This window comes from Erythrolamprus reginae, chromosome 1, assembly GCF_031021105.1.
Source record: "Erythrolamprus reginae isolate rEryReg1 chromosome 1, rEryReg1.hap1, whole genome shotgun sequence".
Taxonomy (NCBI): Eukaryota; Metazoa; Chordata; class Lepidosauria; order Squamata; family Dipsadidae; genus Erythrolamprus; species Erythrolamprus reginae.
The window spans coordinates 106,971,980-106,986,285 of record NC_091950.1 but is presented as its reverse complement, the minus strand read 5'-3'; the positions used below and the strand labels follow the sequence as shown (position 1 = coordinate 106,986,285).

The 14,306-nt window shown below is 40.7% G+C and overlaps 1 protein-coding gene across 1 annotated transcript; it reads right to left on the bottom strand.

Moving 5' to 3' along the window:
- Positions 1 to 2,981: 2,981 nt before the first annotated feature.
- FGF19 (fibroblast growth factor 19) lies at positions 2,982 to 11,359 on the bottom strand. The gene is made up of 3 exons (XM_070735136.1): positions 11,122 to 11,359; positions 10,442 to 10,545; positions 2,982 to 3,611 (listed from the first exon to the last, which is right to left on the bottom strand). The coding sequence occupies exons 1-3, from the start codon at positions 11,357 to 11,359 to the stop codon at positions 3,282 to 3,284; spliced, it is 672 nt and encodes a 223-aa protein (XP_070591237.1). The 3' UTR covers positions 2,982 to 3,281.
- Positions 11,360 to 14,306: the final 2,947 nt, after the last annotated feature.

The window sequence follows — 14,306 nt, the reverse complement described above, 5'->3', positions numbered from 1 at the left end:
TAATATTGTATTTGTATTTGGAGCCCAGAGTCCCTCCAGTGTTGGGCGGCATACAAATTCAAATAACAAACATGTGGGAAAAATGTAATTTTTCTTAGGGACATAACTTTGAACGGTCGCTAATTAAATTGTTGCAAGTCGAGGACTTTCTATATATTGCAAGTTTCATTTTTAAACTATCTACTAAAAACTGTAAATCTGATTCTTTTCGATAAGCCAAGAAAGTGTAATATCTATCTATCTATCTATCTATCTATCTATCTATCTATCTATCTATCTATCTATCTATCTATCATCATCTATCTATCTATCTATCTATCATCTATCTATCTATCTATCTATCTATCTATCTATCTATCTATCTATCTATCTATCTATCTATCTATCTATCTAAACTTATATGGCTTCCCCACACACTCAGTGACTCTGGGTAACTCTTTCCAAAAATAGTTAGGCTCTTCTGTGTCCGGTAATCTTATGTATAATGGAAAAGGGGGGAATGCTTTTTTTCGGGGGGGGGGGGGGGGCATATTGGCAATTGAATTTCATTCAATTTTCTCTTACTATACAGCATTTAAAAACTAGCATTTAAAACAATTAATCTATATATGAAAGCAATATATTCCATGCCTAAGGGAAAGAAATAACCTAGGACTTGGTGTTTATGAAGGTAGGAATGGATGTTGCAATGCAGAAAAGTCTCTTCAGCTTTATCTTGTAGTCTTTACAGAATACATCAAAGGAAATTGAGTGTTACCTCATGGGCATTGCTGGAGGATAGGAAAACCTTCTTTCTAGAACAGAATTTTTAAGACATTTCCCATGTTACTCAATTGCATCACTCACTGACTAATCCATTGTGGATATTCCAGGTTTCCTTTGAATTGTGGTCAAATTGCAATTGCAATACCTTTTAGACTTAAGATACCATCTCATTTATTTTACAGCATTCTCTACCTCCAATAATCTGGGTCCTCGTTTTACCGACCTCAGGATGGAGGACTGAGTCAATCTTGAGCCCTGTCAGGATCGAAATGCAGGCTGTGGGAAGCCTTTGCCTGCAATGTCACACTTTAACCCCTGCTTTGGAAAGGTAGGTTAAAAAGGCTAGAAGAGTCATTGGTTTGATGGATGGACAACTATATAAATTGGAAAATAAATAATGCCATGTTATCTGCCCTAGAAAGAAATCTTAATGAAATCATTTCCTTTCAAATTCTAAAAAAAATAGTTATTGTAAAGAGGCAAATATATGAACATTGCAACAATTGTGCTTGAAGTTATTCAGAAAACATCTGAGACCCCAGAGAGAGAAGGTACAACCGTTACATTATAGGTACATCATTTGCAGACAAGATCTCAATGTGCTGAATAGTTCTTCAAAACCTGACCTACAAGATCATAAATCCAAATAAATATAAAATTATAAGCATGTTTGATTAATTTGCAAAATAAGTTCAAATCACAAAATACAACTTTTACAGGTGACATGCTTTAAAAGGGTTAAATCAGTTAAAGGAAGTCAGAGGACACATTTTATATTTTATTTCTACTAAAATGTAACAAACTACAGCTAAAGTTTTTACATGTAATTCCTAAAAGTTTGGGGTTGTTGGGTTTTTTACCATTTTATATTACAAAATCTACTACGTATTTATCCAGTATTTAAAAGAGGCAAAATTGGAATACATAAATATACATTTAAGTATAAATACAGTAAGAAAATAAACGGGTGTATGTGTTTAATAAATTAATCATAAATAGAGAATTGACAATGAAGTGCTAATTGAAGAAAATGTTTTCTTCTGATTTCTGTACAACCGTATTATATACAATAACTTTTTAAAAAGAATAATGTCCCAAACTTTATTTAAAATTTCCAAAACGTAAATATTGAAATCTTAACTTGTAAAATGTCATAGAGGAAAAGAAAAGTATATGAAGTTGTGCTAAATGTCTATGGAGATTCCCAGTTATCCATGGCCATGGTTGTCCAAAAGTCTTGTTCAACTGTCACCATTTGAAAGGCAACTAGACTTATCTTGTTTTTATTCCTTGAAAACATTTTGCTTCTCATTGAAGCTTCTCCAGTTCTGAAGAAGCTTCTGTGATGAGAATTTTAAAAAAAATCAAAGGGAAAAAAAAAGCAAGAGAGTCCAGTTGCTGTTTGAACACCACCTTTGGAAACTGCTGCTAACTTTAACGTGGATTATATTGCATCACTTTTAGTAGGAATTTAAAACAGTCTGGACTACATCCAAAGCATCTCCTATATAAAATGGCAGCATTTATCTGTTTGGCCTGGTTTTTTTCCCACCTGATGATACTGAGATGACTCAGGCAATGTCTGGGAAATTCAGTCACAGCACATCAGGAAAGTAACTTGTTGGGAGAAAATGTACTCATCCATATTTGTTGAGAATTAAGGTTACTTTCATTGGGGAAAAAAATAGTTATTATGCAGTCGAAAATGTGGACAAAGTTATCCAATCTGTAAGTGAATAATAAAAACTGAAGATAGATTTTTAGATTTTTGGCATGTCTAAATAAGCACACATTTTAGTTTTACAGCATTGTTCAGTAAGCAAAATAGACATTTGTTGTCAATCTACAGAGAAATCAGAAGGATTTAACTGCATCACTTTTTCATTGCTTTCTCTGATAGCAGCCTAATCAATTTTGTTTTTTTCCAGAAAAGTTAGTTCTTCACACAGTTGCAATTGTTCCTGAGCAAACTTATATGACCTGAAAGTCTTTATACCATTTAGCAACATTGTCTTGCTAATAAAACAAGTAATTACCTCCCAATAGCCAATTTCCTTAAAAACACAGCAGAAGTCTAAAAAATATAGGGAGATCTAGCATGTATCAAAATGTATAATTCCCTTTTGTTTACCTAATTGTGGCTAATTTAATTCTAACACTATTCTGTTTAAATACAGTGAACAGAAATTACTCATTCTTTAAATGAACAGCAGGGACTCAGAAGTAATTGGAAGCAATGAAGCAGTAAAGTTTTTATGGGTTTATCTTTCTAAAGATCTTTCTGCAGGCTTTGAATGTTTCTCATCCCTAAATAAAACATTTAGAAGGATCCTTTTTAACTATTTCACAAGATAGAAAGAGGGTGAATGAATATAGCTTTCTTGGAATTAGTATTGCTTTATGAAAGTGGTAATCATATGCACACATTTGTCATGCTTTAAGTTATCACTTCAACAAATACAATCCTAACATCTTGATAACATCTCTATAAAATGGAATTGACAAAACAGAAGTTACTATCCAAAACTAGGACTTTGTACTAAGGATACTTCAGAAGTGATACCAAAGGGATCCATGCTGTCAGTTTCAACTGGTTGATGAAAAATACCAGATTCCAAATTTTGCCTGGTATCGCTATATTCTCCAAAATCTGTAGTTTCCACTGGCACAGTGTTCATCATAGGTAGGAAATGAGACAATGGAAGAAAGTCTTTTCCTTTGTATTGTTGTCTTTGTCTGGCATTACTTAAAGATACCAAGATTCCATATTTCTTTGACTTGTAGATATTGTAGCCATCTGGACGTATCTCCTCTTCAAACGAGCAATTCTCTGTGGAATATAAAATCTGAAAAGGAAAAAAAAGTAAACATTACTGCATACTGCATGGGTTTATAAGTCTCTTAAATGGCAAATGAAGCAACATTGTTTGCCCAAATAATTTATGGAAGTATCTATTTGGCTACAAAATAATTAAATATGATATTTCTGAGAGATTAAATTGGATTTCTTATTTCACAGAGCTGAAATAATCTTTCAAGAAAGCATTTATAAGTTAAGTTATAAAAAGCATTTATAACTAAGTATAGTTTGTAATGAGTTACTAAGGAATGATGATCAGTTTTACAAGCTTCATTTTGATTTCCCCAATTTTATTTGACTGGGAGGAAGGAAATTTTTTAAATTCCTGATTGCTGATCAAACTATTTATTGCTCATGTCTTGTTTCTACCATGCATAAAAAATAAAGGAATTATCATAGTTCAAATTGAATGCTTTTGTGGGTTCTAATAATATATGCTGTGGAAAACAACAAAGGAAGTTTCATAGTAAATGAGACTTGGGCATGATAAAAATGTTGTCATGCAAGACTTAATTATGGGTTAATGTACTGAATGGGTTTCTTTTTTTAACCACCTAATGGGGCAAATAAGCAGTGTGAACCTGACTTACTTATGTATTTTCAGTATCTCACTTTGACATCTGCTTAGATCAGGTAACTTTGAGATATTTTCAGCTTCAGATCTCAATAGTTTTAGCAGCATGGCTAATGGTAAACAATTGTTAGAATTGTTAGAATTGTTTGACTATCCTTGCCCTAAATTATAAGGAGGATTTTTATATTATATAAAAACACAGATGCTAAATTTTGAATTTATTGATTTGATTTGATTTGTATGCCACCCCTCTCCAAAGACTCGGAGCAGCTCACAACAAGAAACAGTTCAAATCCAATACTTAATAACAAATTAAAACCCTTAATATAAAAACAATCATACATTTCACACAGACCATACATAAAGCGGAAACGGCCCAGGGGAATCAATTTCCCCATGCCTGATGACAGAGATAGGTTTTGAGGAGTTTGCGAAAGGTAAAGAGGGTGGGGGCAGTCTTAATCTCTGAGGGGAGTTGATTCCAGAGGGTCGGGGCCGCCACAGAGAAGGCTCTTCCCCTGGGTCCCACCAGATGACATTGTTTCTTCGACGGGACCCAGAGAAGGCCAACTCTGTGGGACCTAACCGGTCCCACATGGATTGAAGATTGTTATAAAGTCTATTCCAGGGATATAACAGAATGCTCTAGTGTGGAATTAAACCTGGAAATGTTAGGTGCAGCCTTCAAAGTCAACAAAGTCATTACCAAAGTTAATTTGTAATGTAACAGGAATAGAAACCTATTAAATGCAATGATTGGAATTGGTTGTATCAATTGCATTTCATTTATTATCTATGAATGAAATAACAGAAATACTTTTGGCAAAATAGCCCCAGCATACTCAGATTAGCTGCAAACCTTGGTCCATAAAAATTGCAAATTGTATTCGATGATGTCAAAGCAACCTTTGCACAATAGTTGCTTAAGGACAGTGCCATCCAGCCATTTTTACATTGGTAATGATAGTCTATTTCTCAATACATATTCCAGGACAACTTAACAGAGATACAAGTAGTCCTTAATTTACAACAGTTTGTTTAGTGTCAGCTCAAAGTTACAATGGCACAGAAAAAGTGATATGCCCATTTTTCACACTTATGACTTTTGCTGCATCCCCCAGTCATGTGATCAAAATTCAAATGCTTGGGAACTCACTCATATTTATGACGGTTGCAGTGTCACAGGATCATGATTTGTGACCTTCTGACAGGCAAAGTTAAAGGGGAAGCCAGATTCACTTAACAACCATGTTTTAACCCCTGCATAAAACGGGGCCAAGCCTAATTACTGTCTCACAACAAAAAACTTAGGTTTAATTGTGACAGTCAAGCGCTACCTGTATAAGTTTTTCGGGGAGAGGATTTGCCTTTTAAGAAATACTGTATTTTTCTGAGCATAAGACACATCTCCCCCCATAAAAGAAGCTGAAAATTTGGATGCATCTTATACTCTGAATGTAGCTTTTTTGAAGCTTCCCCTCCCCCCGGGCTCTTACCGGTTTGCTGGCTTTTTCATTGCTACTCTCTTGGAAGAATGTTTTTTCCAGCCCTAAGGCTTTTTCTCATTGCTACTCGCTCCAAAGAATGTTTTTTCCAGCCCTAAGGCTTTTTTTCATTGCTACTCACTCCGAATAATGTTTTTTCCAGCCTTAAGGCTTTTTCTCATTGCTACTCACTCCGAATAATCTTTTTTCCAGCCCTAAAGCTTTTTCATTGCTACTCGCTCCAAAGAATGTTTTTTAAGCTCTAACCGGGGGATAAAATGTGTTGAAGCTGACCAGACTAAGAATGCTAGCCAGATGAATACTTGGTAGACAGATTGTTTCCCCTGTTTTTCACCCCAAAAACTAAGATGTGTCTTATACTCCGGTGTGTCTTCTATTCTTAAAAATACGGTTTATGTTTTCATTTGGTGGGAACCACAATACCTTCCTACAAGGAAATTCCCACATACTTCATTACATAACAGATTTCAAAAAACTAGACAATCAATAAAAAGTTGGAAAGATCTTTAGAAAACTCTCTTTCCTGCCATTACATGCTCATCCATGCTTTTCCAACCCACATCTGATAGCCCTAATTGAACTTCAGTTCTCCAAATTACGGGACATTCTGCTGGAAACTGAAACTCAGGATATCTGGAGAGCACCAAACTGGGGAAAGCTGGAATAAAACTTGTTTGGTGATGTAAATGGAACAAATATATTGTACATTCAGAGCAACAGAAACAAAAGTGTTCCTTCTTAACAAGTCCTATGGGATTGGGAGGCACAGAAGTCAAATAAATTAAATTAAATTAAATTAATTCAGAAGGGTTAACACTATGAAGAATGTGGCCATCATTTCAGAAGGCTTTAGTCCCTTTGTGCCACTGTTGTTTTTCTTTAAACTCTGGTGTTACTCTGGTTCAGTTATTAGAGGTAACTGAACTCTTGGTCAATAAAAAAAAAGGTATTGCTGATTACGTAGAATGCTTCAGTGATAAGAGAAATGGTGTTCTTGCACAAGCTTTTTCTCAGTCAAGCATCTGAACCATATGCTTATCTGGCATACAAAACAGACTGAAAATCCCATCACCCATCACTTATTGCTGAGTATTTTATAGCAGAATTCCTTCAGAGAGGCACATAGGCTTCTTGCTTCTTCGCCAACAGATTGGGCGGTCAGTCATTTGTAAAACATGTTTTTACTCTTTTGTCAGGATTAGCAATGGCTTGAAATGTGAAGATGCCGTCATAACAATCACTTAATAGCACAACTTTGAAAACCAGTACCGTGCTTTGCCACCATTGTGATTAGGGTAGGAATTGAGTATGAAATATGCAAAAATAATAGTGCATGCTCTACAATAGGCTCAAAGATTTAAAAGAGAGAAAGAAGTGCATCCAAAATTCCTCCCACCAACACACCATAAACCCAGGGAAAGAAAGAAAATCATGCTACAAAATGTTAGGCAAAGACTGGGAAAACTCTGATTTCAAATCCTGCTTCAGCTATGGAAGATCACTTAGTATTTGGGGGCCGTTTATTATCTTTCAGGCAAAACTACATTGCAGGCTTATAAAGAAAACTGGACAAGTGGGTGCTGTGCACACTGCTTCTAAGCACTTGGAAGAAAGGAGCAATATCAGCAACAAGTAAATTGTCCCAATTATTTTTCCTCTACGCTATATAGGGCTATAGCCTGTTTTATTAAGTTGATTAATTGACTAATTAAAATAAAAACAAGCTCACAATTCAGAGTTTAATTGAGTGTATTTAGTGGTATGCTTAGCAAGTTCTAAACAGATATTTATTTGGTTCTGAATAGATATAATTGCACAAAATTACTTTACATAGCAATACATTGGAAGGATACATGCTAATCCTTATTTTAATGAAGAGAAAGCTTTAAACAATATTATTGTTGTTTACAAGGAGAAAATATGTCTGCTTTGAAGCCCACTGTTTAAATCTCTAGTTATTATGGAAAAATTAACTTTTAGTGCACTACGTATTTTCATTTTTGAAAGTAAGCGAATTTTAATGTAACAGGCTGAGCATTATGAATGGAAGCAGTGATAGTAATTATCTAGAGTTATAATTTTAAAAGCACATATGAATCATTATATGTATAATATAAGAATGCCCCTCCCAGCCAAAAATTAGCAAAAATATTGCTGTGTCATGAACTACGTATTCAGTCCCTGGAAAGTCAATGGATTAAAAAATAATTGAAGATAAGGGGTTTTCTTGCTGTATTCAGGTTAAGTTGGTGGAGGGCTCCAGTTTAACGTACTGCAACTTACTGCATACTTATCTTCTAATTTGAAATTGCATTAGGAATATTGATTTCAATAGGACATAATAATATTATGTTTGGAGGGACCCTGAGCTCTATGTTGAGAAGTTACATTTGGATAATTGAGGGAGCCGTGTAACGCTGATGACCATTGCTACCTATCACTATTACCTAGGGCAGTGATTCTCAACCTTCGTAATGCCGCAACCCTTTAAACAGTTCATCATGTTGTAGGGACCCCCAACTATAAAATAATAAAATTATTAGGAAACTCAGAGGTGGGTAATAACTTACCTTGCTGCTGATTCGCTTCCTCCTGCGCTGCATGGCCATGCCTTGTGGGCAGGCACGCTCAGTGCTGAATTTTTTTTTTTTAAATGCAACCCTCCCCCCAAAATAAGATGGCAATGCATGTGCAGTGCCGGAAGTTCAGCTTCTGTTCATACTCAGAAATTCCCATGATGTTTGTGTATATATGATGTATATGTATGTATGCATGTGTAAATGTGTGTGTGTGTGTGTGTTTGTGTGTGTGTATGCAGTCTGTTTGCATGTGGGTAGACCTGCCTGGAGACAGATAAAGGAGCGATTTCTTGGTTCCTAAAACCATCTGAAATACGTGCTTACCAATAATCTTAGGTGACCCCTGTGAAAGGGTTGTTTGACCCCACCAAAGGGAGCCAACCCATAGGTTGAGAACCGCTGTCCTAGGGTATTTCTATTTCAATTTATTATTAAATCTTATATGCTACCTTTGGGCAGAGAAAACAGTAAAAAAGACCCAAAGTATTTAATATTTGAGTGCTTCATTAATTAGTAGTTATAAAAGATTTTTTTAAAATGTATAATACTGGCCATTTGGACTTTTAAAAATGTAATTAAAAGGAATTCCACACATCTAGTCTATTGTTCTGTTACTCAAGCCACTATATAGCACATTACTGGTGCTCAAAGGTTGCGATAGCCAGAGACAACAAGCATTGTGGAAAATTCACAAACACCCTGCCAGCTTCTGTTCCTTCCTCTGTGTTTGTTCTTACTTATCCTGCTTGCTAGACTGCAATGCTTCCTTTTCTGCAGGTTTTTTTTTATTTATTTAAAAATGGTTTTCAGAGTACCACACCTTGCTGCAAAGATCCAGATGACCAGCAGATGGGAGTCAAGAGTTAGATTTCTGCATTTTGGATTCTGCTGTAATACCCTTATCTAGCTCCTATACAACTACCTATGCAAAAGGTACACTTTTTAAAGAATAGAATAGAATTCTTTACTGACCAATTGTGATTGGACACACAAAGAATTTGTCTTTGGCGCATATGCTCTCAGTGAACATAAAAGAAATATACATTTGTCAGGAATCATTAGGTACAGCACTTAATGATTGTCATAGGGGGTCAAATAAGCAATCACTTTGCAAAAGGTCTCATTAATGGATCAGAAATAGCACCTAACATTATTTTCCACCTACAAGGAAATAATCCCCTCCCTTACTCCCTTTTCCAGCGTGTTACAGGATAACTAACAGAAAGCTTTGTGAAACCTATGCCTTCTGAAATAGAAAAGAAGCTAAATTTATTCAATGAAGAACCTGAGGTCCAGATAATTTTCTCCATGCCAGGGATGGAGAGCTGTATTTGGATGGGGAAGGAGGAGAAAGAGAGGGACCCAGATAGAAATCGCTAGCAGCCCAGCAAACTTAGTGGGTGGCCCTCTCAAAGAGATTTACGCCCTTTATTTCTCCTCCCCCTCCCCTCCCTCAAAGGTTACCATGAGGACAGGGCGCGATAAGCATCTATCTTCTGCCTGGAGCCCCGAAAACAGGTCCCCAAAGAAAACGTAAACAAATAGTAACTTGCAGCCTTTTTGCAAGTTCTGGAATGCGGCTGAGCCCGCCTCTTAGGCTGCAAAAAGCAGCGCCCCAGTACCGTTGCTCTCTTTCATCCTGCTTCTCTTTCTTCTGCTTCCAAAACCCGGCGTAAATTATCAGTGGCCTGCAACACTTGGCGACCCTGTGTGAAGCCCCCACCCCCTTCCTCCGCCTCCTCCTTTTCTTCTTCTCGTCTGGCGAGCCTAAAAGAAACTCCTCCTTTCGCGCGCTACTGCAACATTTAAAGCAGTGTTTCCCAACCTTGGTCACTTGAAGGTATCTGGACTTCAACTCCCAGAATTCCCCAGCCACATTCGCTGGCTGGGGAATTCTGGGAGTTGAAGTCCAGATCTCTTCAAGTGGCCAAGGTTGGGAAACACTGTTTTAAAGAGCCAGAAAAGCGCGCGCCCTTCCCGCCCCGCGTTTTTAAAAGGACCTTGGCGCAATTCGTCCCCGTGTGGGGCGCGTCTCGCCTTGCTTGCGAGGACGCTGAGGCGAGACAAAAGCCGCTTCCCGACGACAAGGAAAGAGTGCTTCTTCTTTTTTTGGTCGGTGGTTGTTATTGGGTTTTTTTTTCAGAGTTCAATCACTCACCAGCCCGTGCAGCCTGCCTTCCTCTTCCATACATAAGTAGCGAGAGCTGTGCACGCCTTTGAGGGCCACCGTGCGGAGCGCCACGGCTCGAATCTCCAGCAAACCTGCGCGGCGGGACAAACAAAAAAAAACCCGTTGCACGATTTACACCGTGGGCGGCGGCGGCGCGCGGGGTGGTGGTGGTGGTGTTGGTGTAAATTCCCCTCATGGAAAGGAAAATGTCTCTCTTTTTCTCCCCCACAGATCCTCAGGAAGAAATAGAGCCCATGACTAAAAGCGGAGATCTTTGGAAAGAGTGGGGGGAGCCATTGGGAGGGGGTTCCAAAGTTACCCCCCTCCAAGTATTTTGTGAGGGAAGCTTTGGAGGGGGAGCAGAAAAATCCCCAAGGCTTTATGTTGCACGCCGCCGGGAAGGACTTGGCGGTTTATAAGTACGGTCTTAATAAATAAAATGAATACGATGAAGGCTCTGGGGTTATTTCAGGATCTGGATTTTCCTCGCGCGTCGGGGAGCGCGGATTCAAAGGGGGGGAGGGGCACGGGGGGGAAAGGAAGAGGGGGAAATAGGGTCGGGTTCAAAAGAGTTGAAGGGAGCCCTCCCCGAGCCGAAGCGCGAGGGACGAACCCGCAGGAAAGCGGGAGGAAAGAACCCCCACGTCGGAGCCGTCGACGCTACTTACTGTGTCGGCTCTGAGTAGCGACGCCGTCCACTCGGCCGTCGCCGTGGATCCTGAGGAAATAGCTGAAGAGCCCGTGCCGGCTGGCCGTGTAGAGGTGCCTGAACCGGATAGGGTCCCCCCAGCCGTAGTAGACGTGCGGTCCAGCATCGGCCAGAGGCGCCGACTTGACGGCCGTGGCGAAGCAAAGGCCCAGCAGAGCCAGGGGCGCGGCGTGGGTTTTGCGGACCTCCATCCCCATCCTAGCAGAGTGGGGTGGGGGCGTAAAGGGGGGGCTTCCCTCCGAGCAGAAAGTCCGTAATAAGCACCGCGAGGTTCCTGCACTGGGGCTGAAGGGGGGGGGGGATCCCAGCCAAGAGGGATGAATGGATGGAGGGGCTTTCGGGAGCGAATGGTGGGAAGCGGCGGGCGAGCCCCTTCCTTTTATAGCTCCGGCTTGATCGGCCCAATCGATAAGGGAGAATACCGATTCCAATACTAAGACCCCGCTCCCGAGCGAGCGGCTCCGGCCAATTCCCGCCCCGTCGTATTGATCTGGATGACATCACTAGCCCGGGGGGACACCCTTCGGGCTTCGGCTTCTCTGACCTGCTGTAGGATCGGGAGCTCTCGCATTACAAGGGTGCCGGGGGTGGCTTTCCAAATCTTCCAGCGCCCCCCCCCTTTTAACTCGCCTTGCCTCCCTAGCTAAGCGAATTAAAAGGGGGGGCGCTGGAAGATCTGGAAAGCCGCCCCCGGCACCCTTGTAATGCGAGAGCTCCTGATCGCAGAGCAGGTCAGATCTTCGGTTGCCCTGTAGATCGGTCGCGGAGAGAAAAAAACCCACCTTCAGCGGTGGGATTCTCTTTCCCAAACCGCTCGGGGGGGGGTGTCTCTTTCTTCCCCTACCCGGCTATCCTCCCCGATCCGTTGAAGTCTCGAGAGGTAAAGAACAGCCACAGCCGCCAGATCGGCGAGCAAAGCAAAAAAGCGAGAACCTGACAGTCCCCAAAACCTAGCAACTTTTAAGACTTGTGGACTTTCATTCCCAGGATTCTGGGACTGGAAATCCACAAGTCTTAAAAGTTGCCAAGTTTGAAGACCTCTGCTCTCTCTCTCGAGAGAGAAAGAGAGCAAAGAAAGCGTACGAAAAGAGGGAATTTTTACCCAATCGCACCCCTCCCCACAAAGACTTCACTCTTCTTCCTCCAAAAAAAAAGGAGAGCGAAGCACACCTATACACACTGTTGGCGTTCAACTCACACAAAAAACTAGCGCTTTCTTTCCCACGTGGGCATCAGTTCGAAAGTATACTGCTCAAAAAAATAAAGGGAACACTCAGATAACACACCCTAGATCTGAATGAATGAAATATTCCCATTGAATACTTCGTTCTGTACAAAGTTGAATGTGCTGACAATAAAATGAAATTTATTGTCAATTAGTGTTGCTTCCTAAGTGGACAGCTTAATTTCACACTAGTTTGATTTACTTGGAGTTATATTGTGTTGTTTTAAGTGTTCCCTTTGTTGTTGTTTTTGAGCAGTGTATATAGGAGCGAGACCAGGCAAGGGCGGGTTACGCGTTAAGAGACCACACAGTTCGGGGGAGCGGGAGGAGGGAGAGAAGAACTGCGGGGCGATTAAAGGAAGTTTAAATCTGAATGCAATTGCCAAATGACCCGGAAAATCGCCTCCTTCCTCCCCCCGCCCCCCACCCCCAGCCGTCTTTGTTCCCCCAAGGTGCCCGAGCGCCTCGGCTGATGCAACAGCGCTTGGAATTGAGGAAGGCTGCAAAACTCAGAGCAACATCTGCAGGCAGCCCGGGAAGAGGGAAAGGGGCTGCCTTTGGGCTGCTTTTTGAATTCTAGGAAACAGTCGATATAAAGGCACTTTTTAAAAACCCCTACCTAAATCGTGTGTGTGTGTGTGTGTGTTTGTATGTAATGTTTGTATGTAATGTTTGTATGTACAGTGGTACCTCTACTTAAGAACTTAATTCCTTCGGTAACCAGGTTCTTAAGTAGAAAAGTTTGTAAGTAGAAGCAATTTTTCCCATAGGAATCAATGTAAAAGCAAATAATGCGTGCAAACCCATTAGGAAAGAAATAAAAGCTCAGAATTTGGGTGGGAGGAGGAGGAGGAAGAAGAGGAGGAGGACAGTTGATGCCGAAGGAAGAAGGTGAGCTGAGGGGAAAAAAATCCAAGACTTTAAGGCTTAAAAAAAAAAGAGGGACTCTGAGGTGGCAAGGAGGAGCACACGCCTCCCATACACCCGGCGTGAGGCTGCCTCCTATACATTGTGCCAGAGAGAGAAACCCAGGCGGGTGAGAGGGGGGAAACTCCAGGCGGATGCTACTGCTGCTATCTGCTTCCTCTTCCTTCCCATGCTGAAGGGCTCCCCTCTTCTCTCACTTGCTCGCTTTGTAGCCAGCGCTGGTCCTTCACTATGGTGACTCCTCGGTTTGGCTGAACCCGAGTTGATTCGGCCAGGGTGAAGCGCCCCCTTTTGCGCCCAGACACTCCAGGAGGCAACCTGATGCTGGGTGTGTGGGAGGCAGCGTGAGGGAGTCACCACAGAAAAATGGTTTATTTCCTCTCCAAGTGCCCAGAGAAAGGAAAACGCTCTGTTCGCTCTGGGCTGCCCAGAGCGAAGGGAGTGTTTCTTTTCTCTGGGCACTGGCAGAGGTTTATTCCGTACCAAAGCGCCCAGAGAAAGGAAAATGCTTTGTTCGTTCTGGGCTGCCAAAGCTTCCTTGAGCGCCACAGAAAGGCTCCTCTGGCAGCCCAGAAAAGCCCAAGATGGCCAGGATTAAAGGGGGAATGGCAAGAAACTGGTCAGGCCTTTGTGCCGCTCTCAAATTTCCTGGGAAATTTTTCTGGGCTCAGGTTCTTAAGTAGAAAATGGTTCTTAAGAATAGGCAAAAAAATCTTGAACACCCGGTTCTTATCTAGAAAAGTTCTTAAGTAGAGCCATTCTTAAGTAGATGTATCACTGTATTATGTATGTATGTATGTATGTATGTATGTATGTATGTATGTATGTACACAAAAGAAAGCTCAGGACCATAACTGCTTGGAAATGTGGAACAGGATGGACAAACCTGTAGTTGATGGACAGTGAAAATGGACAATGGCTAAAATGGTGATAGATAGATAGATAGATAGATAGATAGATAGATAGATAGATGATAGATAGATAGATAGATA

What these genes read in the sequence shown, in the direction of transcription:
- FGF19 (XM_070735136.1), bottom strand. Translation starts at nt 11,359, where the DNA reads ATGGGGATGGAGGTCCGCAAAACCCACGCCGCGCCCCTGGCTCTGCTG. An exon ending in CGCTACTCAGAGCCGACACA is followed by an intron (nt 10,546 to 11,121) that starts GTAAGTAGCGTC and finishes CCCGCCGCGCAG; the next exon opens with GTTTGCTGGAGATTCGAGCC. An exon ending in AAGGCAGGCTGCACGGGCTG is followed by an intron (nt 3,612 to 10,441) that starts GTGAGTGATTGA and finishes TTTCCTTTTCAG; the next exon opens with ATTTTATATTCCACAGAGAA.